Source organism: Lampris incognitus, chromosome 13 (genome assembly GCF_029633865.1).
Source record: "Lampris incognitus isolate fLamInc1 chromosome 13, fLamInc1.hap2, whole genome shotgun sequence".
NCBI lineage: Eukaryota > Metazoa > Chordata > Actinopteri > Lampriformes > Lampridae > Lampris > Lampris incognitus.
In genome coordinates this window covers 2,373,690-2,396,990 of record NC_079223.1, presented here as the reverse complement: position 1 = coordinate 2,396,990, position 23,301 = coordinate 2,373,690, and the positions used below count along the sequence as shown (strand labels likewise).

At 47.5% G+C, this 23,301-nt stretch overlaps 2 protein-coding genes across 3 annotated transcripts in view; both read left to right on the top strand.

The window, feature by feature from the left end:
* The window catches only part of slc17a5 (solute carrier family 17 member 5), a 31,064-nt gene extending 23,718 nt beyond the window's left edge, over positions 1–7,346 (top strand). Inside the window, exons 10-11 of the mRNA XM_056292014.1 lie at positions 816–906; positions 7,102–7,346. Coding sequence (XP_056147989.1) covers positions 816–906; positions 7,102–7,290 — 280 coding nt within the window. The 3' untranslated portion in view covers positions 7,291–7,346. The remainder of the gene's footprint in view (positions 1–815; positions 907–7,101) is intronic.
* Positions 7,347–8,202: 856 nt separating this feature from the next.
* Positions 8,203–22,538, top strand: LOC130122936 (elongation factor 1-alpha, somatic form). 2 transcript variants are annotated; one of them, XM_056292015.1, is made up of 8 exons: positions 8,203–8,323; positions 15,285–15,450; positions 16,395–16,574; positions 17,309–17,605; positions 17,987–18,137; positions 18,900–19,156; positions 20,640–20,874; positions 21,725–22,538. In XM_056292015.1, exons 2-8 carry the CDS (start codon positions 15,307–15,309, stop codon positions 21,847–21,849), a joined length of 1,389 nt encoding a protein of 462 aa, XP_056147990.1. In that variant the 5' UTR covers positions 8,203–8,323; positions 15,285–15,306; the 3' UTR covers positions 21,850–22,538. The 2 variants fall into 2 exon arrangements, with proteins under 2 accessions (XP_056147990.1, XP_056147992.1); XM_056292017.1 differs by lacking the exon at positions 8,203–8,323 and adding an exon at positions 10,622–10,690.
* Positions 22,539–23,301: the final 763 nt, after the last annotated feature.

The window sequence follows — 23,301 nt, the reverse complement described above, 5'->3', positions numbered from 1 at the left end:
TCCGAGATGCTAAAAGTAGGGCGTCCGGGGGTCATGGCGGTCTATTCCGTTGCCTATCAACACAGGGGTCGCCGGTTCGAATCCCCATGTTTTCTCCGGCTTGGTCGGGCGTCCCTACAGACACATTTGTCTGTGTCTGCGGGTGGGAAGCTGGATGTGGGTATGTGTCCTGGTCACTGCACTAGCGCCTCCTCCGGTTGGTCGGGGCGCCTGTTCAGGGGGGGAATACTTTGATCCTCCCACGTGCTATGCCCCCTGGTGAAACTCCTCACTGTCAGGTGAAAAGAAGCGGCTGGTGACTCCCCATGTATGGGAGGAGGCATGTGGTAGTCTGCAGCCCTCCCCGGATCGCCAGGAGGGGGGGTGGAGCAGAGACCGGGACGGCTCGTAGAGCGGGGTGATTGGCCAGGTGCAATTGGGGAGAAAAGGGGGGAGGGTCCAAAAAGAGAAAAAAAAGATGCTAAAAGTGCATTAGAGCAACTTTATACTGTAAATTGTATGGAATTATAATTGTGGTTAAGAATCATGATTGCAATATCCAGAAATAATTACCATTATCATTTAACCTGCAATTGTGCACCTAGTTTTCCCTCCTTTTTTGTGGCTCATTCCCTTTAGTAGTACTTACAGACAAATTCAAATCCCTGTAGTACACACTGAGCACATGCAACTGCATGTCCTCCAGCTGAAAGCTCCTTAACATCTACTGAAATATCTACATTCTACATCTCTTCATAAACAGCAAGCGATGTACCCTGTGTAGAAAGTTTTGGGGTATTTGGGGTCATTGACTGAGCTTTGTGTTCTCTGTTTAGATATGCTGGCATTCTGCTAGGAATCACCAACTCCTTTGCTACCATTCCTGGTATGGTGGGTCCGGTCATAGCTAGAGCCTTGACCACAAATGTGAGTGAAACTCTGCTGTTTATGTTGCATGAACAAGCCTCCACTGCTGATCTGGTTTTATGAGAACTGCTTTTCCCTTTATGTTCAAGTTCAGTTCAAGACTGACACAACTATTAGGAAGTTGTGGTAGTTCCATGCCAATGATTTTTGCTGCTGTCTTCACAGTCCTTTGCAGCAGTCTGCAGTCCTGAGCAGTCAGGTTGCGAAACCACACTATACAGCCAGTCAACACACTCTCCATGCTACTGAGATAAAAGTTCATAAGAATTTTGATACTCATACCAAACCTCTTGAGGCGCCTCAGAAAATAGTCTCTGCTGTGCCTTCTCCGGGATGCCATTAGTGTTGAGAGACCATGTGAGGGTGTCTGTGATGTGTAAACTGAGAAATCTAAAACTGTCCACAATTTCAACAGATGACCCATTGACGGAAATAGGAATGTCATTTCCTCTGATGTTTCTAAAGTCAACAGTGATTTCTTTTGCCTTGTTGATATTGACAGGGAGAAGTTATGGCACCATATGGTTAAATCTTCCACTTCCCTCCTATAGGCCCTCCCATCTCTGTTGTTTATTAGTCCAATCACTGTGGTGTCATCTGCAAATTTAATGATGCTGTCATTGTCATATTTGGCAACATAGTCGTGTGTAAACAGACGGAACAACAGGGGACTGAGACAGCAGCCCTGAGGTACGCCGGTTCTAAGAACTAATGCAGATGAGTACGTTTTACCTCTTCTCGCAGTCTAGGGCCTGCCTGTCAGGAAATCAAATAGTCAGTTACAGATAGAGTTGTCCAGGCCAGGACCTCTGAGTTTCAACACCAGTTTGGATGGTCATGTAGCTGGACATTGACCCCCCCAACTCTTTTACATTGTTGTTGACTGGTGTGCAGCACATCAGGCATGTTGTTATGCATGTTTATTCTTTCAAACCAGTTGCCAAACATAAAGTCAGTGCAATAGCATGTACCTTGTTTTGTTAGGACAAGTTAATGATATATACATATATAGGGGTGATAGTAAATAATTATAGGAATCATTATAAATTAAAATAACACTGACGTTAGGCTGCTCTGATGCCACAATGCTTGAAATCTTTGAGATGGCAAAATGGCACAAAAATGGAAACAATGACAGTAAAAGCTCATCATCAGGTCACCCAAAGTTGGTACTAATTTTATTTGTGTCAGGAAGGGAGAGGCATTTAAATCAAAACTACCAATAGCGGTCTATTCCATTGCCTACTAACATGGGATCGGCGGTTCGAATCCCCGCGTTACATCTGGCTTGGTCTGACGTCCCTACAGAGACAATTGGCTGTGTCTGCGGGTGGGAAGCCGATTGTGGGAATGTGTCCTGGTCGCTGCACTAGCGCCTCCTCTGGTTGGTCGGGGCGCCTGTTCAGGGGGAAGGGGGAACTGGGGGAAATAGCGTGATCCTCCCACGTGCTACGTCCCCCTGGTGAAACTCCTCACTGTCAGGTGAAAAGAAGTGGCTGGTGACTCCACATGTATTGGAGGAGACATGTGGTAGTCTGCAGCCCTCCATAGATCGGCAGAGGGGGTGGAGCAGAGACCGGGACAGCTTGAAAGAGTGGGGTAATTGGCCAAGTACAACTGGGGAGAAAAAGGGGGGAGGGGACTATCAATGTGCATAGACAGACTCATTTCACAAGAGCACAGTGCCAAAATGAGAAGCAGTGTCTCACAGTCCAGATACTGAAAGGGTCACTGCAGACGTCATGCAGACAACATGCAGACAGCATGCAGACAACACGCAGACAGCATGCAGACAACATACAGACATCATGTAGACAACATGCAGACAGCATGCAGACAACATGCAGACATCATGTAGACAACATGCAGACAGCATGCAGACAACATGCAGACAGCATGTAGACAACATGCAGACAACATGCAGACATCATGTAGACAACATGCAGACAACATGCAGACATCATGCAGACAACATGCAGACAGCATGCAGACATCATGTAGACAACATGCAGACAGCATGCAGACAACATGCAGACATCATGTAGACAACATGTAGACAACATGCAGACATCATGCAGACATCATGTAGACAACATGCAGACAGCTTGCAGACATCATGTAGACAGCATGCAGACAACATGCAGACAACATGCAGACAGCATGCAGACAGCATGCAGACAACATGCAGACATCATGCAGACATCATGCAGACAACATGCAGACAACATGCAGACAGCATGCAGACAGCATGCAGACAACATGCAGACAGCATGCAGACATCATGTAGACAACATGCAGACAACATGCAAACATCATGTAGACAACATGCAGACAGCATGCAGACATCATGTAGACAACATGCAGACAGCATGCAGACATCATGTAGACAACATGCAGACATCATGTAGACAACATGCAGACCATGCAGACAGCATGCAGACAGCATGCAGACAACATGCAGACATCATGTAGACAACATGCAGACAGCATGCAGATATCATGTAGACAGCATGCAGACAGCATGCAGACAACATGCAGACATCATGTAGACAACATGCAGTAAGCATGCAGACATCATGCAGACATCATGCAGACAACATGCAGACAGCATGCAGACAGCATGCAGACATCATGCAGACATCATGCAGACATCATGTAGACAACATGCAGACATCATGTAGACAACATGCAGACATCATGTAGACAACATGCAGACATCATGCAGACATCATGTAGACAACATGCAGACAACATGCAGACAGCATGCAGACATCATGTAGACAACATGCAGACAGCATGCAGACATCATGCAGACATCATGCAGACATCATGTAGACAGCATGCAGACAACATGCACACAGCATGCAGACAACATGCAGACAGCATGCAGACAACATGCAGACAGCATGCAGACATCATGCAGACAACATGCAGACAACATGCAGACATCATGTAGACAACATGCAGACAGCTTGCAGACAACATGCAGACATCATGTAGACAACATGTAGACAACATGCAGACATCATGCAGACATCATGTAGACAACATGCAGACAGCTTGCTGACATCATGTAGACAGCATGCAGACAGCTTGCAGACATCATGTAGACAACATGCAGACAGCATGCAGACAACATGCAGACAGCATGCAGACAGCATGCAGACAACATGCAGACAGCATGCAGACAACATGCAGACATCATGTAGACAACATGCAGTAAGCATGCAGACATCATGCAGACATCATGCAGACAACATGCAGACAGCTTGCAGACAGCATGCAGACATCATGCAGACATCATGCAGACATCATGTAGACAACATGCAGACATCATGTAGACAACATGCAGACATCATGTAGACAACATGCAGACAGCATGCAGACATCATGTAGACAACATGCAGACAACATGCAGACAGCATGCAGACATCATGTAGACAACATGCAGACAGCATGCAGACATCATGTAGACAACATGCAGACAGCATGCAGACAACATGCAGACAGCATGCAGACAACATGCAGACAGCATGCAGACATCATGCAGACAACATGCAGACAACATGCAGACATCATGTAGACAACATGCAGACAGCTTGCAGACAACATGCAGACATCATGTAGACAACATGTAGACAACATGCAGACATCATGCAGACATCATGTAGACAACATGCAGACAGCTTGCTGACATCATGCAGACAGCATGCAGACAGCATGCAGACAACATGCAGACAGCATGTAGACAACATGCAGACATCATGTAGACATCATGCAGACAGCATGCAGACATCATGTAGACAACATGCAGACATCATGTAGACAACATGCAGACCATGCAGACAGCATGCAGACAGCATGCAGACAACATGCAGACATCATGTAGACAACATGCAGACAGCATGCAGACATCATGTAGACAGCATGCAGACAGCATGCAGACAACATGCAGACATGTAGACAACATGCAGTAAGCATGCAGACATGCAGACATCATGCAGACAACATGCAGACAGCTTGCAGACAGCATGCAGACATCATGCAGACATCATGCAGACATCATGTAGACAACATGCAGACATCATGTAGACAACATGCAGACATCATGTAGACAACATGCAGACAGCATGCAGACATCATGTAGACAACATGCAGACAACATGCAGACAGCATGCAGACATCATGTAGACAACATGCAGACAGCATGCAGACATCATGTAGACAGCATGCAGACAACATGCAGACAGCATGCAGACAACATGCAGACAGCATGCAGACAACATGCAGACAGCATGCAGACATCATGCAGACAACATGCAGACAACATGCAGACATCATGTAGACAACATGCAGACAGCTTGCAGACAACATGCAGACATCATGTAGACAACATGTAGACAACATGCAGACATCATGCAGACATCATGTAGACAACATGCAGACAGCTTGCTGACATCATGTAGACAGCATGCAGACAGCTTGCAGACATCATGTAGACAACATGCAGACAGCATGCAGACAACATGCAGACAGCATGCAGACAACATGCAGACAGCATGCAGACAACATGCAGACATCATGTAGACATCATGCAGACAACATGCAGACAACATGTAGACAGCATGCAGACATCATGCAGACAACATGCAGACAGCATGCAGACATCATGTAGACAACATGCAGACAGCATGCAGACAACATGCAGACAGCATGCAGACAGCATGCAGACAGCATGCAGACATCATGTAGACATCATGTAGACAGCATGCAGACAACATGCAGACAGCATGCAGACAACATGCAGACAGCATGCAGACATCATGCAGACAACATGCAGACAGCATGCAGACATCATGCAGACATCATGTAGACAACATGCAGACAACATGTAGACAACATGCAGACATCATGTAGACAACATGCAGACATCTTGCAGACATCATGTAGACAACATGCAGACATCATGTAGACAGCATGTAGACAACATGTAGACAGCATGCAGACAACATGCAGACAGCATGCAGACATCATGTAGACATCATGTAGACAGCATGCAGACAACATGCAGACAGTATGCAGACAACATGCAGACAGCATGCAGACAGCATGCAGACATCATGTAGACATCATGTAGACATCATGTAGACAGCATGCAGACAACATGCAGACAACATGCAGACAGCATGGAGACATCATGTAGACATCATGTAGACAGCATGCAGACAACATGCAGACAGCATGCAGACAGCATGCAGACATCATGTAGACATCATGTAGACAGCATGCAGACAGCATGCAGACAACATGCAGACATCATGTAGACAACATGCAGACAACATGCAGACAGCATGCAGACAGCATGCAGACAGCATGCAGACAACATGCAGACAGCATGCAGACAACATGCAGACAACATGCAGACAGCATGCAGACAACATGCAGACATCATGCAGACAGCATGCAGACAACATGCAGACATCATGCAGACATCATGCAGACAACATGCAGACATCATGTAGACATCATGTAGACAGCATGCAGACATCATGTAGACAACATGTAGACAACATGTAGACAACATGCAGACATCATGTAGACAACATGTAGACAACATGCAGACATCATGTAGACATCATGTAGACAACATGCAGACATCTTGCAGACATCATGTAGACAGCTTGCAGACATCATGCAGACATCATGCAGACAACATGCAGACAGCATGCAGACATGATGTAGACAACATGTAGACAACATGTAGACATCATGTAGACAACATGCAGACAGCTTGCAGACAGCACGATGCCCAATATACTCTCTTAATAGGTTTAAGGTCACTGCCAGGATTAGCAAGTTGACAGTTTGCCTGCAGAGGGCACGCTTGGTTCCCTCTTTTTGTTGCACCATTATTGTAATGAGCTAAAGCTCTTTGCTGTCCTTTTGTATCTGAATGTACTACCATAGTGCAGCATGGCTTCGCCGTGAGGGGCCAGCGCTGCAGAACCATCCAGCACTAAGTGGAGGTCTCTGACGGAGGTCTCTGACTAGATAAACAAGTGTTATAACCGTGCTTTTACTTTTCCCACCATTTCAGATTTTGTCAGCTTCTTTTAAAATGTGTGCTGGTGAGTAAGTCTTCTGAAGTTAACGCCTCCTGATCTAAACGATGTCTAACTGGTGGTTTTGGTTTAGAACACCATAGAGGAGTGGCAGACTGTCTTCTATATCGCCGCTGCAATCAACCTGTTTGGAGCGACGTTCTACACAGTGTTCGGCCAAGGCACGCTGCAGCCCTGGGCCGTCCCCAGGCCCTACAGTCATGGAGACAGAGCCAAAGAGCCATGCATTATGGGAAAGTGTACCAACCCCTCCCTGCTTTAGTCACACACACTCATGTCAATCACACCTCTACTAGACTAGTACACATCCAGGTCAACAACGCCTTATAGCAATCACAGTTACTTAGGGCCGTTCTGAACCCTGGTGTAATAATCGCAGCCTTAATCCCAGTGAAGCGTCACGTTGCGGGTCTTACTTGATACGGTGTCAGCTGCACTCGACAGAGGCCGTCTGATTTAACAGACAATGGTTCAACAGAGCACGTGTCAACAACAAAAAAGAAAAGAAAAAAAACATGACTGACATCTGGTCACATCGAAATAATGTGGGACAATATGGCCGGTAACAGATGTGGCACACGTATGAGAATTTAACTTGTCCTTCTTAAAAAGCATCATGATGACGACGTGCAAAACACCAGTAGGGGGAGACACGCGTTAGGAGGAGGCCTCTACCATTGATTTTAAAGTGCTTTTGTGTGTGGTGATTGTAAGCGTAGTCCATGCTTGTGTGTTTTCTTTGCATATGATTCAGTTTGGTGATTGTTTCTTGTTGTACATGTTTAAAGTTGTGCAGCCTCTGCACAAGTGAAGTTGTGTGTCCCCGAGTGGCAGTGAGCCCAGAGAGAAGCACTCGCTGCCACAAAAGCTGTGACCGCGTGTTTTGACCGACAGGCCGTCCTCAGGGCCCTCTCAGCCTGGATGGCGATGAAGAAGTAGGCCGTGTCACAGACAGAAGTGCCTGTCGGACACGTCCTTGCCTTTGTTTGCAGGATTTGCACTTCCTGTCTGCCATCCATCAGGCCTTACAGCTGAGAAGGAAGTCTATCTTAACAGATTTATGGGTCTTATGGCCTTAGGGTCGGGGCCCTGGTGGTATAAATGTCTTTGTGTTGCACGTCTTCTTCCAGCTCTGTTAAACCATCCAGCTGACAGCCAATCAAGCGAGTCCTCTGGCGTGTGCGATGCTGTGGGTGATGATGGCGGTTAGCTTGAGCTTATGGAACAGTAGAAATATCACTTCACACCCGAATCAGTTCTCCATAAACCCAGCTGACACTGGGACAGCCTTTAAGGTAGGCCTGTGTAAAAAGGGAAAAGTCATGAAGCCGTGTGTGTGTGTGTGTGTGTGTGTGTGTGTGTGTGTGTGTGTGTGTGTGTGTGTGTGTGTATGTGTGTGTCGTGAAGCACTTCACCGTGTTTGTTACACACACCAACAAACACACTCTCACCCAAAGCTGCCAGTGTGCCTTATTTTATTAACCTGAGCAGGGCCACACTCTTATAAAGACTGTAGAGTCACATGTACCAGTACCCTCCTACACCACTACCATCCTACACCTGTATCATCCTACCATCCTACACCACTACCCTCCTACACCCTACCATCCTACACCTGTATCATCCTACACCACTACCCTCCTACACCTGTATCATCCTACACCACTACCCACCCTCCTACACCAGTACCATCCTACACCTGTATCATCCTACACCAGTACCATCCTACACCTGTATCATCCTACACCACTACCCTCCTACACCAGTACCATCCTACACCTGTATCATCCTACACCAGTACCATCCTACGCCTGTATCATCCTACACCAGTACCATCCTACGCCTGTATCATCCTACACCTGTATCATCCTACCATCCTAGACCACTACCCTCCTACACCTGTATCATCCTACCATCCTACACCTGTATCATCCTACACCACTACCCTCCTACACCTGTATCATCCTACCATCCTACCATCCTATACCTGTACCATCCTACAGCTGTATCATCCTACCATCCTACACCTGTACCATCCTACCATCCTACACGAGTGCCATCCTACACCATTACCATCCTTCACTACTACCCTCCTACACCAGTACCATCCCACACCTGTACCATCCTACCATCCTACACCTGTACCATCCTACAGATGTATCATCCTACCATCCTACACCTGTACCATCCTACCATCCTACACCAGTACCATCCTACCATCCTACACGAGTGCCATCCTACACCATTACCATCCTTCACCACTACCCTCCTACACCAGTACCATCCTACCATCCTACACCTGTACCATCCTACCATCCTACACCAGTACCATCCTACCATCCTACACCAGTGCCATCCTACACCATTACCATCCTTCACCACTACCCTCCTACACCTGTACCATCCTACCATCCTACACCTGTACCATCCTACCATCCTACACCAGTACCATCCTACCATCCTACACCAGTGCCATCCTACACCATTACCATCCTTCACCACTACCCTCCTACACCAGTACCATCCTACACCAGTACCATTCTACCATCCTACACCAGTAGCGTCCTACACCAGTAGCATCCTACCATCCTAAACCAGTACCAGCCTACACCAGTACTATTCTACACCAGTACCATCCTACCATCCTACACCAGTACTATCCTAAACCAGTACCAGCGCACACCAGTATCATCCTACCATCCCGCACCAATACCATCCTAAACCAGTACCACCCTACCATCCTACACCAGAACCACCCTACGCCAGGAAGATGAAATACACTGCTTTTTAATTTTTTAAAGTGTGTGTCGAGGAGGATAAGAGAAAAGTGAAGGGATAAAGTTGTTGTGTTCTGGGACTTTTTAGTTGCCCTGGTAACAGACCAGTAAAATGTCCCAGTCCTTGCCTTGTAGCTACATTATGTGTTGGGTTACAGTAATTAAAATAAAATGTCATTACATGATGTGTTGGGTTACAGTAATTAAAATGTCATTACATGATGTGTTGGTTTTCAATGAATGTAGTTATGCTCAGAGTCCGTTTTGTGTTATGTTTACTGTTAACGGTGGTTTTAGTCGCTGGGTTATAATTTGTCGCAATTGCCACATTAGTTTTTTTATTACTGTGCCTTAATTGGCTCAATAAACAGACCACATATTAAAGGAGTCGTCCTTCCTTTTATAAGCTCAGCTGTGTTTCTGCTGCACCTTGGAAACCAGACATGGCAAGACGAAACGAGTCATTCTGGAGTGGAGGGCCCCTCCACCCAACACCGCCACCATCTGTGGGCCGTCGCTAAACGTGCAGATGGTCAGCTGGCCGAGCGGACCACGACCCGTCCAGGACCTCCTGCTCAGGTCCACTCCAGTGCAGACAGAGGAGCGCTGCCAGCGGAGTAATTGGCCAGAGCGCTTTAAGCCGTTTAAACCCCGTCGACGCTGGTCCGGGACGCTCGCGCAGTGCCGTGTGTAGTCTGTGACGGTCCCGTGCCGTGACGCGCGCTGGTCCGGGACGCTCGCGCAGTGCCGTGTGTAGTCTGTGACGGGCCCGTGCCGTGACGCGCGCTGGAGCGGGTACGCGCACAGCGCATTACGCAACGCCGCTCTGTCCGTCTGCCGCTCGTTAAACGGACCAGCGTCTCCTGCGCCGCAGCGGACCCACAGGTAGGACTCACGCCGAGCAACGCGGCGGCGTGGACCGCGTAGCTCCGGGCACGCAGCGCGCCGCGGCCCTCCCTCACGGCCCCTTCTATTGGCCGGCGGCGAGGCTGCGCGCCTCCCTTCCTCTGCCTCCCTTATTCTCCCTTCCTCTGCGTGTGACGGAGCGCTTGCTGGGCGGCGCGGTGGCGCAGTGGGTAGCGTAGCGCGGTGGCCTCGCAGCAAGAAGGTCCCGGGTTCGAGCCCCGGGGTAGTCCGACCTTGGGGGTCGTCCTCTTGTGTGCAGTTTGCATGTTGTGCCCGTGTCTGCGTGGGTTTCCTCCGGGTGATCCGGTTTCCTCCCACGGTCCAAAGACGTGTAGGCCAGGTGAATCAGCCGCACTAAGTTGTCCCTAGGTGTGCGTGTGTGTGTGTGTGTGTGCGTGTGATGGCCTGGCGGCCTGTCCAGGGTGTCTCCCCGCCTGCCGCCCAGTGGCTGCTGGGATGACAGGCTGCAGCATCCCCGCAACCCTGAGAGCAGGATAAGCGGTTCGGATAAAGGATGGATGGGTGGATGGATGGATGGATGGATGGGTGGATGGATGGATGGATGGACATTTGGTAGCGGCGCAGCGGACGCCACGCGTCTGGTAATCGCAGCCGGGCTGCTCGGGCCGCCGGCGGCGGATGAGGGAACATGGCGGCGGCGGCGACAGCGGGCTGCGGGCCCCACGACGTGGGAGCGACGCGGTCACAGTGGCGAGCGTGAGTCCTCGCCTCTCTAACGGTAGGGAGGGAGGAGGGAGGCGGGAGGGAGGCGGGGCTTGGGGCGGAGCAGGGCTGGCGCCGTGTGCCGTCCACCTGACGCAGAGGGATTAAGACGGCGCCCTGCTGCCGCTTCCAGCCCAGTTTCCCAAGAGGGGACGTGGTCTGGTCTGGTCTGGTCTGGTCTGGTCTGGTCTGGTCTGCTTGTTCTAGGTGAATATTTATTGACCCGTCGCTCACCACACATACCGAGGGCATATCAACCGTCACTGAGACGCCCACTTAAGGTGAAGCGTGCTCCTCCTCCCCCCTCCTCCCTCCTCCGCGTGCACCTGTGCGCTGCAGCGCAGCGTGGCGGACATGGCGGCTCCTCCGGAAACCAGCCCGACGACAAAATGGTGGCGTGAGACTTGAACGAAGCTCTGCTGCAGAGTCTGTTCATGACACACCGGCGGCACTCGGACTCACGAACATCACGGCTCGGTTCTCCTCGCAGAGTCCAGCAGGGACAGAGTCCTGGTCCCATGAAAGAGTCCAGCAGGGGTGTGAATAAATACAGGACACACATAGAAATAAATGAAATAAAACTTAACAAAAAACGGGTAAAGGTGCGGCGAGAGCACCGCCCTAATGGGAAGTAAACTGGGCCACTGGTGTCCTTGTCCAGGCTGCAGCGCCCCCTCTGGTTCTGCTGCTGTGACTGCCTGCACAGCCCTTTGGACCCACTGCTGTGTTGATGATGGTACATGCTGACCCACTCTCACAAGTGTCCCAGCATTACCTTGAGGGACTCCTCCAGCTCAAAGTACTGCACCGTGGAAGTTGGGAGTTTTGAAACCTATCACCAGCGCCTGAAGGGGGCGCTGTTCTGACAGCCCTCCTGGCTGGCGTCCGTTCCCTTGGATAGTGTTTGTTTGGGGTTTTTTCACTTTGGATATGTGTGTTAGTGTGGGTATGTGTGTTAGTGTGGATATGTGTGTTACTGTGGATATGTGTGTTAGTGTGGGTATGTGTGTTAGTGTGGGTGTGTGTGTTACTGTGGGTATGTGTGTTACTGTGGGTATGTGTGTTACTGTGGGTATGTGTGTTAGTGTGGGTATGTGTGTTACTGTGGGTATGTGTGTTACTGTGGGTATGTGTGTTACTGTGTGTATGTGTGTTAGTGTGGGTATGTGTGTTAGTGTGGGTATGTGTGTTACTGTGGGTATGTGTGTTAGTGTGGGTATGTGTGTTAGTGTGGGTACGTGTGTTAGTGTGGGTATGTGTGTTAGTGTGGGTATGTGTGTTACTGTGGGTATGTGTGTTAGTGTGGGTATGTGTGTCAGTGTGGATATGTGTGTTACTGTGGGTATGTGTGTTAGTGTGGGTATGTGTGTTAGTGTGGATTTGTGTGTTACTGTGGGTATGTGTGTTAGTGTGGGTATGTGTGTTACTGTGGGTATGTGTGTTAGTGTGGGTATGTGTGTTACTGTGGGTATGTGTGTTAGTGTGGGTATGTGTGTTAGTGTGGGTGTGGGTATGTGTGTTAGTGTGGGTATGTGTGTTACTGTGGGTATGTGTGTTAGTGTGGGTATGTGTGTTACTGTGGGTGTGGGTATGTGTGTTAGTGTGGGTATGTGTGTTAGTGTGGATATGTGTGTTACTGTGGGTATGTGTGTTAGTGTGGATATGTGTGTTACTGTGGATATGTGTGTTAGTGTGGGTATGTGTGTTAGTGTGGGTGTGTGTGTTACTGTGGGTATGTGTGTTACTGTGGGTATGTGTGTTAGTGTGGGTATGTGTGTTACTGTGGGTATGTGTGTTAGTGTGGGTATGTGTGTTACTGTGGGTATGTGTGTTACTGTGTGTATGTGTGTTAGTGTGGGTATGTGTGTTAGTGTGGGTATGTGTGTTACTGTGGGTATGTGTGTTAGTGTGGGTATGTGTGTTAGTGTGGGTACGTGTGTTAGTGTGGGTATGTGTGTTAGTGTGGGTATGTGTGTTACTGTGGGTATGTGTGTTAGTGTGGGTATGTGTGTCAGTGTGGATATGTGTGTTACTGTGGGTATGTGTGTTAGTGTGGGTATGTGTGTTAGTGTGGATATGTGTGTTACTGTGGGTATGTGTGTTACTGTGGGTATGTGTGTTAGTGTGGGTATGTGTGTTACTGTGGGTATGTGTGTTAGTGTGGGTATGTGTGTTAGTGTGGGTGTGGGTATGTGTGTTAGTGTGGGTATGTGTGTTACTGTGGGTATGTGTGTTAGTGTGGGTATGTGTGTTAGTGTGGGTGTGGGTATGTGTGTTAGTGTGGGTGTGTGTGTTACTGTGGGTGTGGGTATGTGTGTTAGTGTGGGTGTGGGTATGTGTGTTAGTGTGGGTATGTTCCTGATTGTGTCCACCCTGCTTGCTGTTACCTGTGGACACCGTCACTACACACCACATGTTACTGTGGACACCGTCACTACACACCACATGTTACTGTAGTCACCGTCACTACACACCACGTTACTGTAGACACCGTCACTACACACCACGTTACTGTAGACACCGTCACTACACACCACGTTACTGTAGACACCGTCACTACACACCACATGTTACTGTAGAGACCGTCACTACACACCACATGTTACTGTAGAGACCGTCACTACACACCACATGTTACTGTAGACACCGTCACTACACACCATGTTACCTGTAGACACCGTCACTACACACCACGTTACTGTAGACACCGTCACTACACACCACATGTTACTGTAGACACCGTCACTACACACCATGTTACCTGTAGACACCGTCACTACACACCACATGTTACTGTAGACACCGTCACTACACACCACATGTTACTGTAGACACCGTCACTACACACCACGTTACTGTAGACACCGTCACTACACACCACGTTACTGTAGACACCGTCACTACACACCACGTTACTGTAGACACCGTCACTACACACCACGTTACTGTAGACACCGTCACTACACACCACGTTGCTGTAGACAGTCACTACACACCACATGTTACTGTAGACACCGTCACTACACACCACATGTTACTGTAGACACCGTCACTACACACCACGTTACCTGTAGACACCGTCACTACACACCACGTTACTGTAGACACCGTCACTACACACACGTTACCTGTAGACACCGTCACTACACACACGTTACTGTAGACACCGTCACTACACACCACATGTTACTGTAGACACCGTCACTACACACCACATGTTACTGTAGACACCGTCACTACACACCACGTTACTGTAGAGACCGTCACTACACACCACGTGTTACTGTGGACACCGTCACTACACACCACGTGTTACTGTGGACACCGTCACTACACACCACATGTTACTGTGGACACCGTCACTACACACCACATGTTACTGTGGACACCGTCACTACACACCACATGTTACTGTAGACACCGTCACTACACACCATGTTACTGTGGACACCGTCACTACACACCACATGTTACTGTAGACACCGTCACTACACACCACATGTTACTGTAGACACCGTCACTACACACCACGTTACTGTAGACACCGTCACTACACACCACGTTACTGTCGACACCGTCACTACACACCACATGTTACTGTAGACACCGTCACTACACACCACATGTTACTGTAGACACCGTCACTACACACCACGTTACTGTAGACACCGTCACTACACACCACATGTTACTGTAGACACCGTCACTACACACACGTTACTGTAGACACCGTCACTACACACATGTTACTGTAGACACCGTCACTACACACACGTTACATGTAGACATCGTCACTACACACCATGTTACTGTAGACACCGTCACTACACCCCACTGTCTCTGCCAGCAGACTGTAAGCAGCTCCGGCCGCCATGGGGAAAGAGAAGCTTCATATTAACATCGTGGTGATTGGCCACGTGGACTCTGGCAAGTCCACGACGACCGGCCATCTCATCTACAAGTGTGGCGGGATCGATAAGAGAACCATCGAGAAGTTCGAGAAGGAAGCAGCGGAGGTAGGTGGGCGTTATCGAGGATGCCTTCCTGTGACAGGCAAAGGAACATCATCACTGTGGAAGTCGTTTAAAGTGACAGAAACTTAACAGGATGAGCGTATAAATCTATAAACAGTAAACCGAGGTGTGGTCATGTCTGTGCTAGCTTTGGGGCTAATCAGTGCTCTTCGAGCATTTTCACACCTTAGTTAGTGCAGTTATACTGAACCCTGGTACACCGCCCCCTTTAGTGTTTTTGCAAATATAGGAATGCAGCAGTCGGACTTTGGTGCGGACCAAACAATCAAACCGAGACAACTTAGAGAACGGTCTCGGCCCATTTCCATTTGAACTTCGGAGTCGCTCCTTTCACAGTTGAAAGCTTCTGGCTTGCATAGAAATATCGTGAATGAAGCCAAAGTAAAGGGTAACTACACAATGGTAACAAATCAGCCCCTTTTTCAGAACAAAGCATGTCAACTCCACCCACGCGCTAACTACCACTACTACCACCACTACTACTACTACTACTATCACTACTACTACCACACCTACCACTACTACTACTACCACTACTACTACTACTACTACTACTACCACACCTACCACTACTACTACTACCACTACTACTACTACCACCACTACTACTACCACTACTACTACTACTACCACCACTACTACTACTCCTACTACTACTACTACAGGGGAGCTACCCATGCGCTAAGAGTTCATGAATGAATGACGGGTTATGCAGCTTCTGAAACTCAGGTCAGTGACTGACATCTTGTAAACATGTATGAGGTAAAGTACGACAATAACATTGTAACAAACAAGCGATGACTCAGGGCCACATGAAAAGGACATAATACCTGGACTGTATCACATAAGTCAGTAAAATTAAAATAAAAACAAAAACAAACATGACTAACGGTACACATTCACCAACAATTGCATTTTCTTCCTAGATGGGGAAGGGCTCTTTTAAGTACGCCTGGGTGCTGGACAAGCTGAAGGCAGAGAGGGAGCGTGGGATTACCATTGACATCTCCCTGTGGAAGTTTGAGACCAGCAAGTACTATGTGACCATCATCGATGCCCCCGGTCACAGGGACTTCATCAAAAACATGATCACTGGGACCTCCCAGGTGTGTAACACTAGCACCAGTGGCCATGATGAGCGGCACACATGGCACACCTGAAGATGTGGGAGGCTGCTGTAGGCCCCGTGTGCAGGTGTGCCAGATCTAACGTCACTTGCACCTCCTCCTCAGCTGATAGCTACATTTGGACATATGAGCTAGTTGTTAAAATGAGATGCTCAACAAAGGCAAAAGAACATAAACACAATGTTATTAGGTAGAAAAAGTTAGGCCTAAGACTACGAAGCGATACCTCCGAGTATCTATGCAACTACTTAATATCAAAACATCATCTAATGTGGTCAGGAACGATAGGGTGCAAAAAGCAAGCGCTATCAATCATAGACCGATCAAATCAGGTATAGGAGGAATCAGCTGCAGGAGTCATATGGTTAGAATGCCACCCGTCAGAAACATGACACTGGTAAGAAGTGTGGAATTAGTTGACCCCTCTGTTGTCTTTTGGGTCAGAATGACCCACAACAGTGTTTAACAGCAGAGAAAAGACTCTACATGATCTTTTTCCAACCTGAAATGTGGTGACTTTTCCTAGAGGGACCCCAACATTAGATGTGATGACTTTTCCTAGAGGGACCCCAAAACTTCTTGACTCCTTCCACAGTAACAAGAGAACAAGTTTCAATTCAGACAATCAACAATCCAACAAGCAACTAATAGTAAATAATGCAAAGGCCAAAGGCACATCACCTCCACTAATCCTTTAACTACTCTCTCTTTAGGCAGACTGCGCCGTGCTGATTGTGGCAGCTGGCGTTGGAGAATTTGAGGCTGGTATCTCCAAGAACGGGCAAACCCGCGAGCATGCCCTCCTGGCCTACACGCTGGGGGTGAAGCAGCTCATTGTGGGCATCAACAAAATGGACTCAACTGAGCCCAACTACAGTCAGAAACGCTATGAGGAGATTGTGAAGGAAGTGAGCACCTATATCAAGAAAATCGGCTACAACCCTGACACCGTGGCCTTCGTGCCCATCTCAGGCTGGAACGGGGACAACATGCTAGAGGCTAGCCCAAACGTAAGCAGAATGCAAATGATGTTGGAATCAGAGGAACAAGACCAAGCCTTGACATTTGATCCTGTCCATGTTGCTGTTGTCAAAAGTGAGGCAGCAACCGTTAAGTCTAATCAAGAGGGCTCGTGGCTTTAAGTTTGCTAGTTTGAATCCCCCAACAAGTTGGAGAAGTTGGTAATTAATGTTTTCCCTTTCTTAACCACTATTGTCAGCATTCCCAAGATCCTCAAACCGAGTTGTTCAGGCTGCTTTGTGACTAGCTGGAAATGACTGTACATCCACTGGGCAGCTTAAATACGTGAATATATCCAGGCAGGGTGTTCCTGAAAAAGGTTGATCACACATTCCCTGGATGTTCAATAAAAAGCCAATTTTCCTTTCCAGATGACCTGGTTCAAGGGGTGGAAGATCACCAGGAAGGATGGCAACGCATCTGGGATCACACTGCTGGAGGCTCTAGATGCCATTCAGCCTCCTTCCCGTCCAACAGACAAACCCCTTCGTCTACCCCTGCAGGATGTCTATAAGATTGGAGGTAAATATCAGAGTCCTACATGTCCTGGAAAAACCTGGGAATTTACAGACGAGTTTTCCAGTTATGGAAAAACATCTGGAAAATGATAAAACTGATTAAAATTTCCATATTATTTTGGAAATATTCTTGAAAATTGTAAAGTTAGGGCATAAAACTGTATTTTCACACACTGAGGTTGCATATTTTCAGGCATAGTTTTAGCCCCTGATCTTACTGCTCAGTGCTTGAAAGTTTGGGGGTCCGTTCAGTAACAAGCTACGGGTTACAGTCCATTTAGATAGAGGCTGTTGTTTGAAATGACCCTCACGTGGGTGTTTTGGTGTGCTGCTGTGTCAAACATCACAACATTGCAGCCACATGAACGTCCCCCGACTTTAACGTTGTTTTTCCAACTCAGTGATAATTACAGAACAAATGGAGCTATTTCAGTAAAACTCAGTGATCAGACGCTAACTATTCAAGGAATGGTTTGTGTGTGTGCGAGTCAGTCAGTCGGTCGGTCAGTCGCAGGGGCTGTAGTGATGCTTTCTCTGACCGTTAATACTGAATGAGATGACCTGCGAGCAATGGCCATCATGTATATTCCATCAAAAGTCAAGGACATTTTCCTTGAAAATTCTTAGAAAATGTTTTGCTGGAGAGTGGGAACCCGGACCCTTGATATTAAGTTGTGCGCTAGCCATCGTGCCACAGGATTGCTTACATTGTTAATTAAATGCCCCTCAAATCCGTCTTTCCTGACATTCTTCTTCTTCTTCTCAGGTATTGGAACAGTGCCAGTGGGCCGAGTGGAGACCGGCATCCTAAAACCTGGCCTGGTGGTTACCTTTGCCCCGGTCAATGTAACCACTGAAGTGAAGTCTGTGGAGATGCACCACGAGGCCCTAACGGAGGCCATGCCTGGAGATAATGTGGGCTTCAACGTCAAGAATGTTTCTGTGAAGGACATCCGCCGTGGCAACGTGGCTGGTGACAGCAAGAACGACCCGCCCCAGGAAGCGGCCAACTTCACCGCTCAGGTAGATGACAGTCAGAATCACAACACTTTCTTCACCCCCGAGGGGAAACTGGGTCCCATTACAGACGCTCACGCTCTAGTAAAGAAAAAACTAACAAGATTCAAGACAACAAGAAAATAGAAACAAATAGAAACAAGAAAAAGATAAAATAAGAAATAGAAATAAGAACAAACTATATCAACAGGCATGGTGCACATAACAGCCTATCTATACTGCACTACGGCAGCACACAACAACAACAACACAAACAGAACCCGACAGGGTAGAACAAGTGGACGGGCATCCTGATGACCGGTAACTCGGAGTGTCTGACCCTCTGAGGGAGGAGGTGTGCAGTCTGACGGCCACAGGCAGGAGTGACCTCCTGTGGCGCTGTGGTGCACGACAACTGGCCATAGAGACCCGGTGATGGGCAGGGCTTAAATGAACCCGTGTTTTGTGCGTTCAGCTCAACTTTATTACGCTGGCAACTGATGTGCAACTTTTACCAAACAAGATGCAGTGTAAAAGCCAGACTCACAAGACAGTGTAAAAACATGTAAACATCACGGAGATGCTCTACAAGTAGTGTCCACATTTTTGTGCTAAACTGCAAAAGTGCTTGAATATGATTTTCTTCTCACAGCCTGTTTAGTAAATTGATTGCTAAAAAACACAACGTTGCTGCACTAGCGCCTCCTCTGGTCGGTCGGGGCGCCTGTTCAGGGGGGAGGGGGAACTGGGGGGATAGTGTGATCTTCCCACGCGCTACGCCCCCCTAGTGAAACTCCTCACTGTCAGGTGAAAAGATGTGGCTGGTGACTCCATGTGTATGGGAGGAGGCATGTGGTAGTCTGCAGCCCTCCCGGAACAGCAGAGGGGGTGGAGCAGAGACTGGATGGCTCGGAAAGAGTGGGGTGATTGGGCGGGTATAATTGGGGAGAAAAAAAAGGGGGGGGGGTCGAAAAATATATATTTTAAAAAAAAAGGTACTTGTTCAGAAAATATATTTAGAAAGCTTGAGACCAGTTTTTTTTTTCTTCAGGTAGGCCCAGCAAAAGCTTATAAATCAGTCTTCCTTCAGGGAGGGACTCAAAGTTAGGCAGACACCGATGGAAATGATTCCTAAAGTATTGGAAGAAATGTGTTGTAGGAAGAGAGACTGTGTCTTTAACTGAGTACATGAGGCACATTGCTTGTTAATATACTAATCTTTGGAAGTGACTATACCTTTTAGCCTCCAACAGTCAAAAGAGAGGGATGGGGGATGCACGATTGTGATATACCGAGGAATGAATAGAAGTGTCTGGTAATCTGCAGCCCTTCTTAATTTGCTGCCATACTCCAAACGATTACGTTATCCCCCTCAGTATTTGCAGGCGATCTGGGTACTGAGAAAAGGAGTGCTGGAAGAGACGTGCTGGCATTGTTTCATGGGATTTTGTTTTTATTGGAATAGGAAGATTATTGTAAGTACACCCATGTTGACCTCTTGCTCCATCAGGTGATCATCCTTAATCATCCAGGCCAGATTAGTGCTGGCTACGCCCCGGTGCTGGACTGCCACACTGCCCACATTGCCTGCAAGTTCGCCGAGCTCAAAGAGAAGATTGACCGCCGCTCTGGCAAGAAGCTAGAGGACAACCCAAAGTCTCTTAAGTCTGGAGATGCTGCTATCGTAGATATGATCCCTGGCAAGCCCATGTGTGTGGAGAGCTTCTCCGAGTACCCTCCACTGGGTACGTTGAGATGGAAATTAACAAGGGTTTTTTTTTTTTTTTTTTTTTAACCTTCAACAGGCACATATGTTTCTTGGCTAATCATATCCAAGTTTAGTTCCATTACCCATTTTAACTTGTTCTTGTATGGCTAACGTACAAAAACCCCACATAAAAGTCAAAGGTAGAATTACAAATAAAATGCTTTGTAGCAAGAGGCTCCTGTTTTGAACCCTCCAGGTGTCTCCTCTCTCCAGTTCCCCCCTAAAGTCCAAATAAATGAATGAATGACTGCACTTCTATGGCGTTTACCTAGGCCTACTACACAAAGTGCTAGACAATCAAATGACTGAATCACCTCACAGTACAGGTGTTCCAAGTGAGAATCAAACCCCTCACCTTGGCAGTTTAAGTACCACGATCAAGGCATATTCTACTAAACCCAGCGCTCTACCAATTGAGCGCCATAGGACCAAATGAAAATCTTTGTCCAAAAACACAAACATAGGCACGTTAAGAGGAAATGGAGACTCAAGTGCCAATAGATACAGTGTGTGCGAATTTGGGTGTGGGACTGGCATTATGTCCTGGGTTTCTCCCTGCCCAATACCCATAGGATAGGCTGAAGTCCCACATCGGTGAATTGTATGTATTACGCAATGATAGACAATAAATGGGTAAATGAATTAAGTCCAACTGATGCATGCTGAATAATCCAGGTAAGGAAGTCACAGAAGGTTGAATCAGTTCATCTGGGCACAATGTTCAGTGACAGATAGTGATGAAACGTATTTGTCAATAAATGCTGTGTCCAGATGAACGGATTCAACCTTCTTTGATAAGTCCAACTATGCTTCCATTTCCCACACAGGCCGTTTTGCGGTGCGTGACATGCGTCAGACCGTGGCTGTCGGCGTGATCAAGGGCGTGGAGAAGAAGGTTTCCACCACAGGCAAAATCACCAAGTCTGCCCAGAAGGCCCAGAAGAACAAATGAATGTTGTGCTGTGCTGCCGACCCCAGGGTCTCCCAGGGCAGGACATCGGTCATCCAACCCCATCCCATGATTGGCTGTGTCAACTCAATAATTAGAGACTGGTTGATCGTCACAATGCATCGCAAAAGCATCCGAAGGAAAGCACAAATTCTTAGATCCTTAGTTCTTGAGGCAGCATTCTGTCTCCATTTCAGTGGTTAACTTACATCATGTACAATGTAATAGCACAAATAGTTTTAAAGGTGTACTGTTTATTGGGTCTGTGACCATGCCTCTCTTTGATTGAGATTTATTGACCAAGGAGAGGAATTGTGATTTACATCATCCTTTTAGCTTTCTGGAGTACAGTTACTAGTCACTCTACATGTTACCCATTGTCTTGCTTTCAGTGTTTGTTTCGGAACTGCCCGATGCTCAGTAGGAGCCTGTGGTTTAAAGTTAATGCTATGTTCCCGTTAGTAGTAAATGAGTAGAACTTAGCGATATGTTGTGTTTTAAGCTTTAAAAAAGAAAACAAAGTCCAAATTCGTCTTACTCTGGGTGAACTGAGTAGAACTACGATTGACTCTTGAAGCACTTTGATTGGCTTTTTGCTAACCTTGCACTTGCACTGGAAAACTTTAAATTGGCATAAGCTACTGCACCTTACTCCAAGATGGCATGAGCCACTTTGCGTCATTAAACATGTTTCAACTGTGCAGGTTCGCCTCTGGTCATTATTTCTATCCACTATCTTGAGTTATTGACACATTTTGCCATTTGATTCATTTTTCATGATCAAATCAACATTTGTCTCATCACACCATGGGCCAAAGAGCCATGAGTTCACTAACTAGGACACTGTCCACTAGAGGATGGAATTTACTTAAATAAGTGTCTTGATCTACTACTTTCGGCTGCTCCCGTTAGGGGTCGCCACAGCGGATCATCCGTTTCCATCTCTTCCTGTCTTCTGCATCTTCCTCTGTCACACCGACCACCTGCATGTCCTCTCTCACCACATCCTGAACCTCCTCTTTGGCCTTCCTCTTCTCCTCTTCCCTGGCAGCTCCATATTCAGCATCCTTCTCCCAATATACCCAGCATCTCTCCTCCACACATGTCCAAACCACCTCAATCTTGCCTCTCTTGCTTTGTCTCCAAACCGTCCAACCTGAGCGGTCCCTCTAATATAATTGTTCCTAATCCTGTCCTTCTAAGTGTCTTGATGCTGCTCAATAATCCAGGTGAGAAAATCAAATAAAGGTGAATCAAGTCATCTGGACACAACGTTTATTGACAGAAACGTTTCATCATCATCTAAGTGACCTCTTCAGTCTCACCTGACTGCAGGTACCCCACCCTTATACACAATACAGTTGCGTGACGACCGAAACAACCATCAGTTTCATATGCAAATATCGGTGTGACCTTTTACTAGACTTTCTATGGCCGTGTGTACTATTCACAGAG

Bases quoted from the DNA above. Each gene is read 5' to 3' on its own strand.
- LOC130122936 (XM_056292015.1), top strand. From the start codon at position 15,307: ATGGGGAAAGAGAAGCTTCATATTAACATCGTGGTGATTGGCCACGTG. The intron at 16,575-17,308 runs GTGTGTAACACT...CTCTCTCTTTAG, and splicing joins TGATCACTGGGACCTCCCAG to GCAGACTGCGCCGTGCTGAT. The intron at 20,875-21,724 runs GTACGTTGAGAT...TTTCCCACACAG, and splicing joins CTCCGAGTACCCTCCACTGG to GCCGTTTTGCGGTGCGTGAC.